Source organism: Macrotis lagotis, chromosome 6, assembly GCF_037893015.1.
Source record: "Macrotis lagotis isolate mMagLag1 chromosome 6, bilby.v1.9.chrom.fasta, whole genome shotgun sequence".
NCBI classification, from domain to species: Eukaryota; Metazoa; Chordata; class Mammalia; order Peramelemorphia; family Peramelidae; genus Macrotis; species Macrotis lagotis.
In genome coordinates, this window is record NC_133663.1 from 233,776,687 (window position 1) to 233,792,655 (window position 15,969).

At 38.5% G+C, this 15,969-nt stretch overlaps 1 protein-coding gene across 1 annotated transcript in view; it reads right to left on the minus strand.

Moving 5' to 3' along the window:
* WWC3 (WWC family member 3) overlaps positions 1-15,746 on the minus strand; it is a 232,391-nt gene extending 216,645 nt beyond the window's left edge. Inside the window, exon 1 of the mRNA XM_074192479.1 lies at positions 15,448-15,746. Coding sequence (XP_074048580.1) covers positions 15,448-15,746 — 299 coding nt within the window. The remainder of the gene's footprint in view (positions 1-15,447) is intronic.
* Between the last annotated feature and the right edge of the window lie 223 nt (positions 15,747-15,969).

Sequence of the window (15,969 nt, forward strand, 5' to 3'; positions counted from 1 at the left end):
AAATCTACATAATAGGTATTTGGAATTTCAGAAGTGAAATTCCAATTGCATAGTTCTAGAATTAAGAAAGCCAAAATATCCACATTATCATTTGTATTGTGAACAACATGAAAACAAATATTTACTGAATCCCTACCATGAATAGAGTATTGTGGGCAAGCACACTATCTTAAATACAGAACAAATAAATAATGGAGGGCATAAACCAGAAGAAAAAAAAAGCTAGATTATACCTAAAGAAAAAGTAAGTCTTACTGCTACAAGCTTAAGAAAAATTTTTAAAACTCTATTACACTTTGAGATGTCTGATCTGCTCTTTGATTTAGATGGTTTTTCATAAAAACCCCAGACTGAAAGGAAAATGACATCTGCCCTCTTGCTAGTTAGCTCAGTTACTCTCTATCTAATTCAGACACCAAGTGGAAGAGACATGGTGCCAGTTGAAAAGGATGACTTACCATCTTTCTGACATATATATATATATATATATACAAATATATATATATGTGGAAGGGATATAGAACTGTTGATCATTATCAACCATTAAACTTTCAAAACCAACTCTACCAACTTGCAATCAATGAAGCAATTTAATGAGCATATAGTAGTTAGACTGAACATCTATTCTTTATTTCTACTATGCTAGGTGCTAGAATATGAGGATACAAAGGCAAAAAAAAAAGTTTGTCCCAGAAGAAGCTTACCTAATTCCACTGGGAGGGCAGGGGAGGCATATCTTTGAAGAAAGAGGCATCTCTGAAAACTGAATTCTTTTCACTTCAGGGAGGCATCTCATGGAAAAAACTGGAGACTGATTACCCTATGCCATAGACATACCTTTTCAGGATGACTGACCACAATTGAGCTCTTCCCTATGCATGCAAATGCCAATTCTCTCCCTCCCTCAACAGGAAAGCAAAAACAGTATCTTCACTGCTTTCAAGCCAGTCAGTCTTCTATACAAATAGAGTACAAAGTTGAATTCCTGTAATTCTGGAGAGCAATATAAAGTGTTAACCCCTACAAACATCAAGCACCACCTGGGGCCCATTATCCCATGAGATAATATGGAAAAAAGCACCAAATCCAACTTAAATGTCAGGCATTATATTATTTTAGGAAAAATCCAATAAATTTAGGTTGGTTGGTAGAAAAGGACATTATAAAGGCACATTTTCCTGTACAGAAACATGTGCCTATATTTTCTGTACAGTAAGACAACTTCAGGTATTGCTGGTTTTACCACATAGTTTATTCACAGAAAAAGAATGTGAAGGTGTAATTAACATGTTCATCATTTAGCCACAGAAGTCTAGACTCTAAAGAGTATTTCCCTCCCCCATCTCACATTATTTATTCTTGTATTTGTACTATGAACTTGAGTGAAACAAAATAAAAATGTTCTCCTGAGTAATGCTAAGAAAATCTGGTATAATATTGGAGGGGAGGGGGATGGACATCATGAAATGGAAATTGGGATCCATTAAAGGGATTTTTTTTCCTTATATGCCATTAAGTTTTAAAGCAGTCACTTCTAATTGCCTTATAGCACAAAAGAATAGCTCTCAAAAGGTAAAGACTGAATTCAATGTGCTGGTTACCTATTCCTATGTGTAACTAAATACTGAACACTGTGATAGTCTATTGGTAAAATTTATCAATGATTATAGTTAAGAAATAATCTTATTCTCAGAGGGCTAAAACCCAATTGACTCCTAAATGGGTGAAGAGAGTTTAAACTCAAATTTAAAGCAATAATGTAAAGAGATTTTCTTAAGAGGTCACCCCAACTATGTGCTAGAACCTGAAGATTAAATTTAAATTCTCTACAGAAGAAATATGTTCTTCAATGAATAAATCTAGGACTATAAAGATTTGACAGCTGAAGAAATACAGAAAGATCTTTTATCAGAAATGGCAACTAAGCTGATCCTTGAAGGGAACTAGAGATCCAAGAAACCACAGGATAGAGGGAGAATACTTCAGGCATTGGGGAACAGAACCCCAATGTGTCAAAATTTCTGATTGATTCTGAATCCATAGCAAACACAATCCAGAAAAATTTCAAATATTATTTCCAAAAATTTTTTCTAATTATAATAAGAAAATAAAGCTGAGCAAGTTAAATAGGTCACCAATTAACAATTCAAAAAAAATAGCAAGGGTGTGTTTGAATACCAGTTTAATCTTCCTAAATTTTTTTTTTCCTTTTTAATGCCCCCACCTTGGAGCAGAAGCCTGAAGTAATCTCATTCAGCTAGAGTAAGATAACCAACCTAGTTAGTATAACTATAGTTGTGAACTTTCAAGTTCTTATCCTGTTGTTTCCTCCCTCTAGTGCCTCAACAATCAATAATTCTCTTCAAGATGCTGGAAGAGTCAAAGAAATACATGTTTTATAGATCTTAAACACAGGAAATGCGCCTTATTCCCAGCCATAAATAGTATCAACCTTGGACGGAGTAGTTCACAGAAGAGGGTGTGGTTGGTTGTGTTCTGTGCCAAAAAGGAGAGACTAGTCATTTATCCAAATATTTACCTTCCTCTTACTACCCCAACCAAATACATTTATTAATTTTTTAACACCCTCCTCAAAAAAAAAAAATCTTCAACAATGCACCAGACTACTTTTTTAGGCTTATTTCATGCTTTTTCTACTAAATGTGTAATCAACCCTCCCCGCCCCCCAGCATTCTATTTTCTAGGTTGTTCTCTAAGTTTGAAATGTCCTCCTCTCTGCCCTTTGAATTCCAATTTTTTCAAAAGTCACTTTCATCAGGAAGCTTTTTCAATCTTGTCCCTTCATTCCCCATGACCAATGATCCTGGCTCCTTTGGTCTTCAAATAGCTTGTGAGCATATTCCTTAAACAATGATCAATTGAGTTAGTTATAGAGGTGTAGTTACTAACTATAAGAGAAGAAATTTCATTAGGTCAAGGGCCATGCAGGGCTCAGGATTCAGAGGACACATAATAAAAAATGCTTTCAGAATTGAATGGCAATGAATTCTAAAAAATAAATGTTTCTGGCTAACAATACAGGAAGAATAAATTGATAATGATGATGAAGATGATGAGGATAGTTAAACATTTATAAAGTGCAGTGTGCCAAAGCATTGAACTACTGCTTTAAAATTATTATCTCATTTGATCCTAATAACAAACCTGGAAGTTGATGCTATTATCCCAATTTCACAAATTAGGCAAATAGAGGTTTGATCTCATGTCTGAGGCTAAATCTGAACTCAGGTCTTCCTGATTCCAGATATGATGCTCTACTTCCCAGCTATGGCACCTAGCTAAATTGAATTTTTTAAAAAAAAATGTTTCTATAATAAAATCTCGTCCTTCTTGCTCTCAAATCCAATGACTGGACAGTTAGTAGAATTTAATGCTTGTTAACTTGACATTAAATAGAAGAATAAAATTCTAACCTCAATTCAAGAACTCAACCACTATGAAAATGAATCTGTCAATCAAGAAGCATTTACAGCACCAACTCTGGTGCAGGTACTGTACCAGGTGATAGATATAAAAAGACAAAAATGAAATTGTACCTCAAAAAGATCACATTCTACTAGAGGATGTATGCAACATGTATACAAACAGGTATAGAAGAATTAAACACAAGGCAGATGTGGGGGAGAAAGGGAACTAGTGGGGAAGGCAGATTACAGATTTAGAGATGGAAGGGACCTTAAAGTACACTTAAAATTCAACCCCTAGGGACAGTGGATAGAGCACCGGCCCTGGAGACAAGAGAGCCTGAGTTCAAATCCAACCTCAGAAACTTAATAAGACCTTGGGCAAGTCACTTAGCCCCACTGCCCTAAAAAAAAAAAAGTTTAAAGGTCAACCCCTTTATTTCATAGATGAGGAAACTGAGTCCCAGGAGTTTACTAAATATTTTACTCAAGGTCACACAAATAATGCCAAAAAGCAAGAAATGAGCCCAAATGTTTCTCAGACTTCAGAGTTAGTGCCTCTTTTAATATTCCCTAGTAGAAAATGTGAAACCATGAACTTAACTGCAAAATCTAGGAGGCAAAAGGAGAGACTTAGCTATCTAGTAACCCTTATGATGAGCTTTTTTCTTATCAACTACTTTTATTATTGCATATTCCTAAAATAATTCAACTTACTAGGGTACATTGAGAACATTGCTTATTATCAGGGTTAGTATATTAGTAAGCATTTTTCTAGTGTCACAGGCTTTAAAGTAGCTTACTATCCTTCCAGAACTCACATCACTATCATGCTGATTTTTACTTTATTATATATCAGACAACTCTATTTCCTTGACTATCATCCATTTAAGTCTTTAATCACTTCATTTACAGAATACTGGAATAGCCTCTAATTGACCTATAGTCTGGCAGAATCATTCACCAGTCAAATCTACCCATAATTCTCTTTTCAAGATTTTTTTCAAAGGACCTGTTATTTCATTGCTATAAGGAATTTCTTCTAAACAGTGCAGAATGCTATCTTTTCAACAATGTATAGTTTTAAAAACGGCACTTACAGGTTGAGTTAAAGCCCAGAGCCAGTATCATTTGGAGGCTAAACCTGAACCCACCAAGTCTTCTTGACACTTACACTTGCTTTCTCTTTACTACATCATGCCAGGAAGGAAAAGTTGGGGTTAGACTAAGAGGAGGTCATGAATGCTTTCAGACGCCATCTATTCTACTCTATGTGGACAATGGATAGCATGAATGCTTAATTTTATCTTCTGCAGAAAGAGAATGACTAGAGATTTTCTGAGCAGGGCTCATCAATTAACACTAATTCATTAAATACTTTATAGTTTCCAGGAGCTGTGTAACGGGGGAAAAAAGGAAAAGCAGTAACTGACCTCAAGAAGCTTATGTTTTAAAGGGGAGATAACAAGGATAGAAATAGGTAGAAGTGAACTACATGCAGATGGTTATATATGTATAGTCTATATTAGATTGTTTTCTGTCAGGGGGAGTGAGGAAGGGAGGAAAAAATATAAAATGCAAAGCCCTGCAAAAAAAAAAAAGATCAAATATGTAGCTACATGTAGCTGGAAAAATAAATTAAATATTGGGAAAATAAAGAAAAATTTTCTATAGCATAAGAAAAGAAATACATGCAGAAAGAAGGTATTTTAAGAGTGGAAGACATCAGCACTGGCCAGGGGAACTGCAGAAGGTAATTGTGGCTTTTGTACTGAGTCCTGAAGTAAGGACCTCAGGGGACTGAGGCTGGATGAATAAAACAAAAATAGTTCAGAGATGAAGATTTAAAATCATGGAGACTGATTAGATCATGAAATGAGATGATATAGAAAGAAAAAAGAAAAGGGCCTAGGATAACCCAGAGTTAGTAGGTTTGACATGGATAAAGATCCATTAAAGAAAACTTTGAAGAACTGGTCAGATCATGATAAAGAGAAATGAGGGGGGGACAAAAAGAGTACATTTAAAACCCAAAGGAGAGAGTAACTAGGAAGAGAGGATGATAAGGCCATAAACTAAAGTGGCAGAAAGGTCAAATAATATTTCAGTTCAAGGAAATTCAATAAGCTTTATTAATCACCTACCATGTGCCAATCCTTGTGGTTAAAGGGCTAGCCTCTGGGTCAGGAACACAGACTATTGCTCAACTCCTATCTGACATCTCTGAAAATGTGGGTAATTTTCTTAGTTCTCCAGGCAATTCTCCTGAGATTATCTATGGTGCAGTGTGAAGCAAATCTACATTAATATACATTAAGATAGATAGTGATAGAGTAAAAAAGAAGCCAGGTTAAAAAAAAACGAGATGGGGGGAGCAATAGGGGAAGCTGAACCTGAGCAGGGTGTTGTAGATACAAAGCAAAAAAAAAAAAAAATGCAGAGTTCCTGACCGCAAAAAGAAAATATTCAGGGCGGCTAGGTGGCGCAGTGGATAAAGCACCGGCCCTGGAGTCAGGAGTACCTGGGTTCAAATCTGGTCTCAGACACTTAATAATACCTAGCTGTGTGGCCTTGGGCAAGCCATACAAAGTCGTTGGGGGTAAAGGTGGCAGGGGAGGACCAAAAAAGGCTTCTAATGTAGGAGGGAAATACCCTGGGCTAAGCCTTGAAAACAACAAGGAATTCAATGAGGTAGAGGCGAGAAGAAAAAGCACTCAAGGAAAAGTATGGAAGTGGTTGATGGAATATTGGTTGGTAGAATACATAAGGAATGATATGAAATAAGTTGGGAAATATAGGTTAGATCAAGTTTGGAAAAGGGTTTTAAATGCTAGACAGGAGCTGACATCTTATCCTAAAGGCAACAAAGGAGTCTTGATTGAATAAAAGAAGTGATTTGATCAGATCTGTACTTTAAGAACATAAAATTGCCCAAAGGACTCTCGATAGCAAATGCTATCCACTATCCACATAGAGTAGAATAGATGATGTCTGAAAGCAGATAAAAACAAACTATTTTTACTTTATTTTTTTTCATGATCCTATTCCTTTGGTCTGTTTCCTCTTTCAGTATAAGACAAATATGGAAATTTATTTTACATCATTGCACATATATAACTGCTATAAGAAAGAGGTGGGGAGGGAGGAAGTCAACATTTTTTAAAAATAGATTTTATTTTTTAAAATAGTTTTTACATGTGATTTGAAAAAATAAAATATTACTTTTATAAAGAGAATATCAATTCAAAAGTTGTGTGGAAGGTAAATTGGAAATGGCTGAGTCATTAGGTAGAAGTACTAAATAAACCAGTAGAGATTTGATGGGGGGTAAATTAGGCACTAACCTATGTGAGAAGGACAATAGTGAGATGTGGATACATTGAAATTTTGAGGTGAAAAATGAGCAAATATAAAGGGGGGGAGGAGAAAAGAATCAAGACTGGGTTTTAAGACTGGGCGACCATTAATGATATAGAGATGTTTGAAGGAAAAATTAAGTTTTTTGGTGGGGAATATAAAATGCTAATTTGAAGCTAAGAATGGTGGGGTGGTTTGGGGGGGATTTTAAATATTTTTAAATAAAATAGTGGGGTTTTTGGTATTAATTAAAAATAAAATAATCACTCAGCTCCTGGATCCTACCAAAAATATAGATTAGATAGATAGATAGATAGATAGATAGATAGATAGAAGGCAGCAGTTCCCTAGTCAAGTCTAATACATTCAGTTAAAAATCAAGACACTGGGTGTGGCTAGGTGGTGCAGTGGATGGAGCACCAGCCCTGGAGTCAGGAGTAGCTGAGGTCAAATCCGGCCTCAGACACTTAATCATTACCTAGCTGTGTGGCCTTGGGCAAGCCACTTAACCCCATTGCCTTGCAAAAAACCTAAAAAAAAAAGTCCAGAAGTTCAGAAGCAAAATAACTTATTCAAGTTCACACAGGAATTGCCAGCATTTGAACCTAAGTCACCTATTGATTCCAAATACAACATTTCTTGTATTATAATATTTTACCTTTCACTCCTCACCACCCAAGCATATCTTATACTTCAATGTCTTAGAGTTTGAACTTACTAATGCTCCCTAAAATTCATTTCTGAATTCCCACTTAATCCCCTTCTTGAAGATTCAGAGACTACCCATTCTTCAAGACTCATTCAAATAAATATTGGTTAATAATAATGGCCAACATTGGATCAAATCTTAAGAGCCTCCTTAGATCTTTATTTTGCCATCTTTCTACCATTCCACCCAGGACCTTTCATCATTGCTAATCCTAGAGGTGCAATCTTTCAAAGAGATCTCCAGTTCTCATCCTGAGGCAATGCTCACATGGAAGAACTCAATAATATAAGTTACTTTCTTACTATGGTATTTCTCCAGGACTCCCCAACTTCCCATTCCTCTTCCCCAAACATAAATACACCTCCTCTTTATTCAGCAAACAATAACCAAATTAATACTGCTGAATTGTTTGTTTCTCCTCCTCCCCTCCCCACCTAAGTCTCCCCACTGCAGTCCATCCTCCACTTAAATTCACCTTCCTCAAACACAGGTTGGACCATGTCATATCCGTATTCAATCAACACCAGTCACTCCATTTTAGCTCAAGGATCAAACACAAAATTCCATTTGGCATTTAAAATCTTTCCTAACCTGGACCCTTCCTAACTTTCCAGACTTCTTACAGCTTCTTACTCCTTCCATATACTCCAGTGACAATGACCTCTTTTAGAGACCAACTCACATTCCCACCTTCAACAAGAAGTCTTTTTTTTGGTCCCCCTTAAGGATAATGCTTTTGATGTAAGATTGTCTCTTGGGGCAGCTAGGTGGCACAAAGTACTGGCCCTGGAGTCATGAGGTCCCTGAGTTCAAATTTAACCTTCTTAGACACTTAATTGCCTAGTTGTGTGACTTTGGGCAAAGTCACTTAACCCCATTGCCTTAAATTAAAAAAAAATTGTCTTTAATTTACCCATTATATATCTTGTTTATACATAGTTGTTCCCGTTATCTCCCTCATTAGAATGTGATCTCCTGGACAGCAGGCTCTACTTTTTGCCTTTCTTTGTGTTTTCAATGAGAGAGTCTGGCACACAGTAAGTGTCTAATAAATACTTGTTACTTTCCAATAAGAACGAATACTTCTATTGCCTTATGGTTCCATTCACTTTCTCTGTAACTTCATCTTTCCCAGAAACCATTCACCTATTTGGAGTCGTTTTACCTAATTAGAACATAAGCTCATTGAGAGAATTTTTTTTGTATTTGTATACCTAGCATTCAGAACAGAATCTAGCATGTAGCAAACATAAAGGAAATGCTTTCTTATTCATTCATTTATCTTGAAAAATGATGCTATGAATCCTTTTTAAACTGATTTCTACCTTTTTGGAACACCTACAGCAATTATTCCCTGTTTAATTCATGTGATGATCATGTGGGACTCTGTGAGACATCTAAGATTGTTCTTGGGGCAGCTAGGTAGCAGAATGAATAGAGCGTCAGCCCTGGAATCAGGAGGAGCTGAGTTCAAATCCAGACTCAGATACTAATACCTAGCTGTGTGACCTTGGGCATTTAACCCCATTGCCATGCAAAAACTTTAAAAAAAAGATTGTTGTGATAAATATTTAAATTAGTTTATTTTCATTTTTGTCTTCTGTCCCCAGTTAGGACACTTGCTTTTTTGCATTTTCTGAATTCCTGATAGCTTTTACCATAGCATTCCCTACATTGTAGGTACAAGAGAAATATGCATCAATTTTACCAGTGGATGGGATGAGTTGAAATCAAGATTTCACTTACTGTTCTCCCTATTTGAGAGTTTTACTATGTTGATTGTTTTGTTGCTCTTGTTTTTATTGAACCTGTGATTTCAACAGTGTACAGGATGCAGATGAGGAGCTTTCTATATAACAAGCCAAGAACTTTAGTCTTAGAAAGTCGTCAGGGGAACTGAGGGAATAAACAGACTTGCCCAGGGTCACACAGTCAGTCTGTAGTGAAGTGGGAATTGAATGTTAGGTCTTTCTGACACTAAGGTCATTTCTCTCTCCATCAAGTCACTCTCTCAGTAGCAAAGATTGGTTTAAAAAAAAATCAAGAGTGAAGTGTCTTCTCTACATAACTTCTAGTCCTCTAACTTCAAAAAGTATCACTAAAGTCACTACATTATCATCTAATAGTATGGATAATATAAGCTTTGCTCCAATGTTAAAAATTTGAATGAAAGAGATGAAAGGGAAATTATATGTTTCCAGATGACTAGGACATATTTTTATATGAATTTCCCATTAATCTTTCTTTTAAAAGGCTTCTAACCTATAGTAGTAGTTGAACACCCAAAATGAAGCCATGCTTGGAGCCAGACATTCCTACTATTATAGTAGTAGGTATATTGTCTAAACCAACACTAAAATTACATAGACAGAAAGGAGTTTTTTTTACACATGAACCAGAGAGCCATGGTGGAAAGACAAATTCAGATTTGGCCTTAAGATCAGGATGATCAAATCACTGTTTTGACACATACTATCAGTATTGCACCACCCTGGGCAAGTCACCCCACCATTGAGTGTTCTAGGTAACTTTCTAAGACTATCCCAGATAAGTAGCAGTGACAGGGCAATGGCTGAAGGGAGTTTCCTCACTTGGAAGTTCCAGTGAAAAGATAATATGTTAACACACACACGTACGTGTGTGGATGTACAAACACAACATACACATGCATGCATGCAAATAACCACACGTACATATACCTCAGCAAATCAGACAACTCTTCAGGAATAAACTTAAACTAAGTATACTAAGACAAACATAGAAAACCTTTTATAAGTTGGTTCCAAACCAGAAGTTCTTTTGATAAGTTCATTCTAAACTAAAAGTTCTAAGAAAATAGCAACTGTCACCTACCTGGTTATTTTAGATAGTCCTTAAAATTAGCAAACATAGACACTTTTGTACAAAGTATATGTATGTGTGTGAATATACATTTTCTTCTTTAAAGGATATACTAAAACTGTTAAAAGTGCTTCAGTGTACTATACATTTGATCAATATATGAAGTGATGTCTCATGTAGTTTATTTTTTTAATTTCAGGTCTGTTATTTCATTTGTATAAGGAATATTGAACAAAGAAATTCTGTTACTAATGCAGATAGCATCTGCTTTGAATATTAGTCTTAAAAATTTACCTATGATATTGAGATGGCAACTAATTGGTCCAGAATCACACGCAGATAATATGGATAAGATATGAAGTCAGGTTTTCCTGATTTTTAATATGTAAATTATGTTTATCTATTAACACCAGGGTTAGCCACAGGTTTCCTCTTAAATTTCCCAGATACAATTCCTATGATGAACTGTTAGTTTTCCAATACTGTCTTCCTTAACTTTGAGCTACAGTTATCAAGACTCAAATAAGTTAAGCCACCAAGACAATCTCTCATAAAATATGGTCTTAAAACTATTAAGAGGCAATTAATTCTCTCAAAATAGCGTACTGCTTACTTCCAAATTTTTCCCTACCAAAAACTAATGTGATTTAAAATACTAAGTCACCATAGAGATAGGAATCAGGAACTGGATGAATGATTTTACTGGGATAAGGAAATCACTGTAGAGGAAACAGCCCCCCACCCACTTCCCCCCCATCAATTCTTCTCTGAGTGTTGCTTAGGGTACTGAAATATAATGACTTGCCCAGCACCCCACAATCTATACAGATGAGAGGACTTAAATACATCTTTCTGACCCCAAAGACTGACTATCCAGTATGCCACAAAGACCACCATAAATTGTGTGAAAATCATATTCTTAACTGTTTTATACTGCAACCTCTAATCCTCAATAACCATAAACAATTTTGTTGCTGTTCTGTCTTTTCTGTCATGCACAACTCCTCAATGACCACATTTTGGAATATCTTGGCAAAGTTACTGAAGAACTTTGCTCCACTATCTTTCTCTAGTTCATTTTACTAATGAGACACAGGGTATAATGGTTTGTCCAAGGTCTACTAACCCAGAGATAGTTCGTGCCTGAGGCTGGATTTGAACTCATGGAGATGAGTTTTTCTGATTCCAAATCTAGATTTCTGAACCTGTGATTTCATTGTTCAGGGAACTCATGGAATTAGAAACTCCCTTTACCAACAGAGATCAGTCCTTTCTCATGAAGCATCAGAAAATTCCAACACATTAGAAACTGAGTTCTTTCTAACAGAGCATTATAAAAAAAAAACCAGTTTATAGACATAAAAAGTTGATTCTATGACATCACATAAATTCTAAGTGTTGCATGGTATTCTTTAGGTGAAACATTAGCTACCAAAAGTAATCCTTATAACTTGGATTTAAGGAAATTGTTAGTCTTTTTTTTTTTTGCAAGGCAGTGGGATTAAGTGGGTTGCCCAAGGCTACACAGCTAGGTAATTGTTAAGTGTCTGAGGCCACATTTGAACTCAGGTACTCCTGACTCCAGGGCCCACTGCCACACCTAGCCACCCCCAAAATTGTTAGTCTTGCAAATCACTAATTAATCTTTTTCAAACACAAAATAAGTTTTGAATTCTGAACTTTTCATGTAAAAGTTCTAGTTTACTTGTTATAAAAATAAATGCTTAAAAAAATCATCACAGAAAGTTTGAAGGTAAGATAAAAAAACAGATTTTGTTTTTTGTTTTTACAACTGTATTGTTTCTTAAAGAAAGATATTTTAATTACATACCTAAACATTTTAATATAGGACCTAATTCTTTTTTTGACAACAATAATAAGGAACTTCCTACTGGAACATAGGTACATGGGAGAGAACTATTTATAGGACAAAATTAGTTGAAATTTATCTTCTTTAGTCAATAACAAAGATTTTTTTTTTACATTTTAAAATTTTAAAGGTGATTTTAATACTATGGAAATATTTAGTTACATATGAAATGGCTTTGAACTGAACAGCAGTAATCAACTAGTTTTGCTTAATCCAGTCTATTAATTCATTCTTCTATTAACTTAGCTTTCTTAATAAAGTTATGATTTATATCTCTTCTCTCCTGTCAGTTCCCTATTTACAACCAGCTTTGATGAGACAACAACAATGCAACTAAAAAAATTCTTTAACCTTAAGGGACTGGGGGTAATGCATTAATTACCAGTATATATACCAGTATATTACAACTATGCCCCAAACAAGATTAAACAGTGTCAGAGTCATATATGAAAAATTCTCAGCTTGAAATCATAGTTCTCAAGTTATAATAAAAATTAACTACAACTTAAAGCATAACCAGGCACTAATAAAAAAAAATGAGCAATGTTGTGTTGTGAAAAAGAACTGTAACCATTACTAGTACAGTCTTTTCAAGGTTTGTGGCCTGCTTAACATTCCATACATATTTCTGGCAAGGTATTATGGGAGCTGAAGTTCAAACTATCCCTTGTTGCATTTACACTTACTATAAAAACATTCTCATATATAAAAAAGCATAGACATGGTTTTACTTTGCTAAAATCTAAAATATTGACTTCAGTTCAAAGATTTTAGTTAACTAACACATGCCCAGTTCAAGGGTTCAGTCAACCCTTAGAAGAATGTTACCTTAACACAAGCAAGGTCTTTAGCAACAAAAATTGGATTTTAAATGACTGAAAAGTCATTTTATAATACAAATTCTCCAGTAAAATTTCAAAAAACCAAGGAGAGGGAAAAATGCATTAATGTGTCACCTAAAGCAAAGAGAAATAGAAATTCATATTTCTATGATGTGTTTGCCTCTAGGTTCTCCATTTACCAAACTTCATTTATGCTAGTCAATCAATTGTAAGCACCCTATCTATGAATTCATTTAAATTCTAAAATATAACTATCACAACAAAAACAGCTTTGTTGTGTTGTTTTTTTTCACATTATTTTTGGGAAATAATCTTGTTTTCTCAAAGGAAAGTACTATTCAAATTTTTCATTTTTGAGCTGAATGTGTAACTTGAAAGAAATAAGTACAAAATTAAGAATGCTTTACATTCCAAGCAGTGCTACCAGTTCCAGCACTATCTAATCCTTGATAGTTCTCCAACAGCTGTGGCTTGGGTTTTTGGTTAAAATTACAATATGATCTCACCTGATTTCCAAAATACATTTACACTAACCATTTCTTTCAAATCTAAAATTGGATCCCATTTTATACTTATATTTCTCAGCCCAGAGTTCTAAGGGATCCAAACAAAATACTAAAGAACCTTTGGGAGAGAGGGAGGAGGGAGACGGTAAGTGTTCTGAATCAAGAGTTTTTAGGAAGCAAAGGAACAGGCTTCTCCCCTCAACAAGTTTATTTCAAAGCAACAAAATGAGGGCAGCTAGGTGGCACAGTGGATGGAGCACCAGCCCTGGGGTCAGGAGTACCTGAGTTCAAATCTGGCCTCAGACACTTAATGATTACCTAACCCTATTGCCTTGAAAAAACATAAATAAATAAACAGATAAATAAATCAAAACAAAGTAACAAAATGCCAAGTACAGGCACTTCTAGCACAGATAGGAAGAAATGAATAAAGGAACCATATAAGGTCCTTTCAAAAAATTGAAGGCCTAGAGCAGCATTTCTTTTGGCTCTTCAGAAGTCTGAAGTTACAGAAGTGGTTTTAGATGGGACAAAGCATCGGATAACAAAAGGAAGCTCTCTTGATTTCAGAAAAACAGACAAGGATATTCTGGAAGCATTACTAGTTAACAGTCCAGCAAATACTAATTTGGCTGGTTTTTGCCTTTGAATGAGCTTGGTTTTACTAAGAGCACAAAACTTCACTAAGGTAAAATTTTATACAATGAAATGAGTTTGGGGCTGTGTGCAATGGAGAAAACCATCTGTAACCAGAGAAAGAACTGTGGAGTTTGAACAAAGCCCAAGGCCTATCACCTTTAATTTAGAGAAAAAAACTGGTATCTTGTTGCCTGAGCTTGCTATCTCTTTTACTTTGTTTCTTTCTTAAGGATGTGACTTCTCTCTCATCACATTCAATTTGGATCAATACGTATATACCATGGAAACAATGCAGGGACTGGCAGATTGCCTTCTGGGGGGTGGGGGGAGGGAAGTAAGATGGGGGGAAAATTGTAAAACTCAAATAAAATCTTTAAAATGAAATGAAATTTGACCATTAGCTATTAATAAGTATTTGCTATGAATTTTCTTTAAAACACAAACATCTCACACAAGAATTTCTGAAATCCCCTTAGTGTTGCTCTCCTTTCCCAACACATCAGGGGCCTTCATTATTTCGAGGCGCATAAGGAGATTCTCAGTAAGTTCCCAAAGCAGACTTTATTCACTTTAATTTGAAGCAGCAGCTCTAGGTCAGGAGGGAGAGTGACAACAGTAACGGGCTGAAAAGCCGGGCTCACACTAAACCCAAGGCCGCGCGAGCCCGTGCTGTCGGGAGAGACTTGGGTCTTTCTGCCCCGGCTCCTCTCGGCAGCCCTAGGAACCAAGTGCCCGGGCACCGCGGGGCACCGCGGGGCACCGCGGGGCACCACGGAGCCGGGCCCCGCCGCCCCGAGCCCGGCGGCCCGCGCTGCCTCATCCAGGCCGGGCCAGGCGGACCCCGGTTCGGGTTAGGAGTGGGCACAGACCCGCCCCGAGTCCTGAACCTCCTGACGGGGCTGCCCAGAAGGAACCGAGTCGGAGTATCCGCCGCCCCCGCCCCGGGATCCGGAGGAAGGGCCGCCCGCAACCCCCGCCCCGCCGGGCTCCCACCGCCGGGTCCCGCCGGACACGCCTCTCCCGGGGCCGCTGGGCGGGGCCGGGTCTCCGCGCGACCCCGACCCGGCTCCAGGAACTGGAGAGCGCCCTGGGGGTGGGCTTTAGCTTCCTGCCCCGCGGGGGGGGGGTGGGGGCAGCGGAGCGGCACTAGAGGCCGGCCCCGGGCGGGGGAGGGTCTGCAGCCCCTCGCGGCGCCCGCGGTGACGGCCGGCCCGTGGCTCCCCCGCCCCCGGCACGTGCCCACGCAGCCCGGCCCTACCTGTCCCGGGGGTCGATCCACGAGGTCTGCCGGGTGTTATGGTCGATGTAGAAGACGCGGCCATCGAAGTCTCGCGCCTCCTCCCAGCCCGCGGGCAGGGGCAGCTCGGAGCTCTCCCGGGCCCTGGGAGGCGGCGGAGGCGGCGGCGGCGGCGGCGGCGGCGGCGGCGGCGGCTGCCCGGGCCCTCCTTGCGGCTGGGCGGGCGGCGGCGGCGGCTGCGGCGGCGGCGGCTGCTGCTGAGGCGGCGGCGGCTGCTGTTGCTGCTGCCGCCGCCGCCGGCCCCCGCTCAGCCAGGGCATGCTCACCCGGCCCCGGCCGCCGCCTCCCCGCCACACGGCGCCCGGGCCCCTGGGCTCCGCCGCCGCTGCTGCCCAGCCCGGGCCCCGGCCGCTCCCCGCCGCCGCCGCTTCCTCCGCCTCTTCCTCCAGCACTAACAACTGTCCCAACCAGCGCAGGAGGCGCGGGGGGCCCACGGGAGGCGCAGGGAGGACTGTGGGCAGCGGCGGCTTCTCCGCCGCGCGG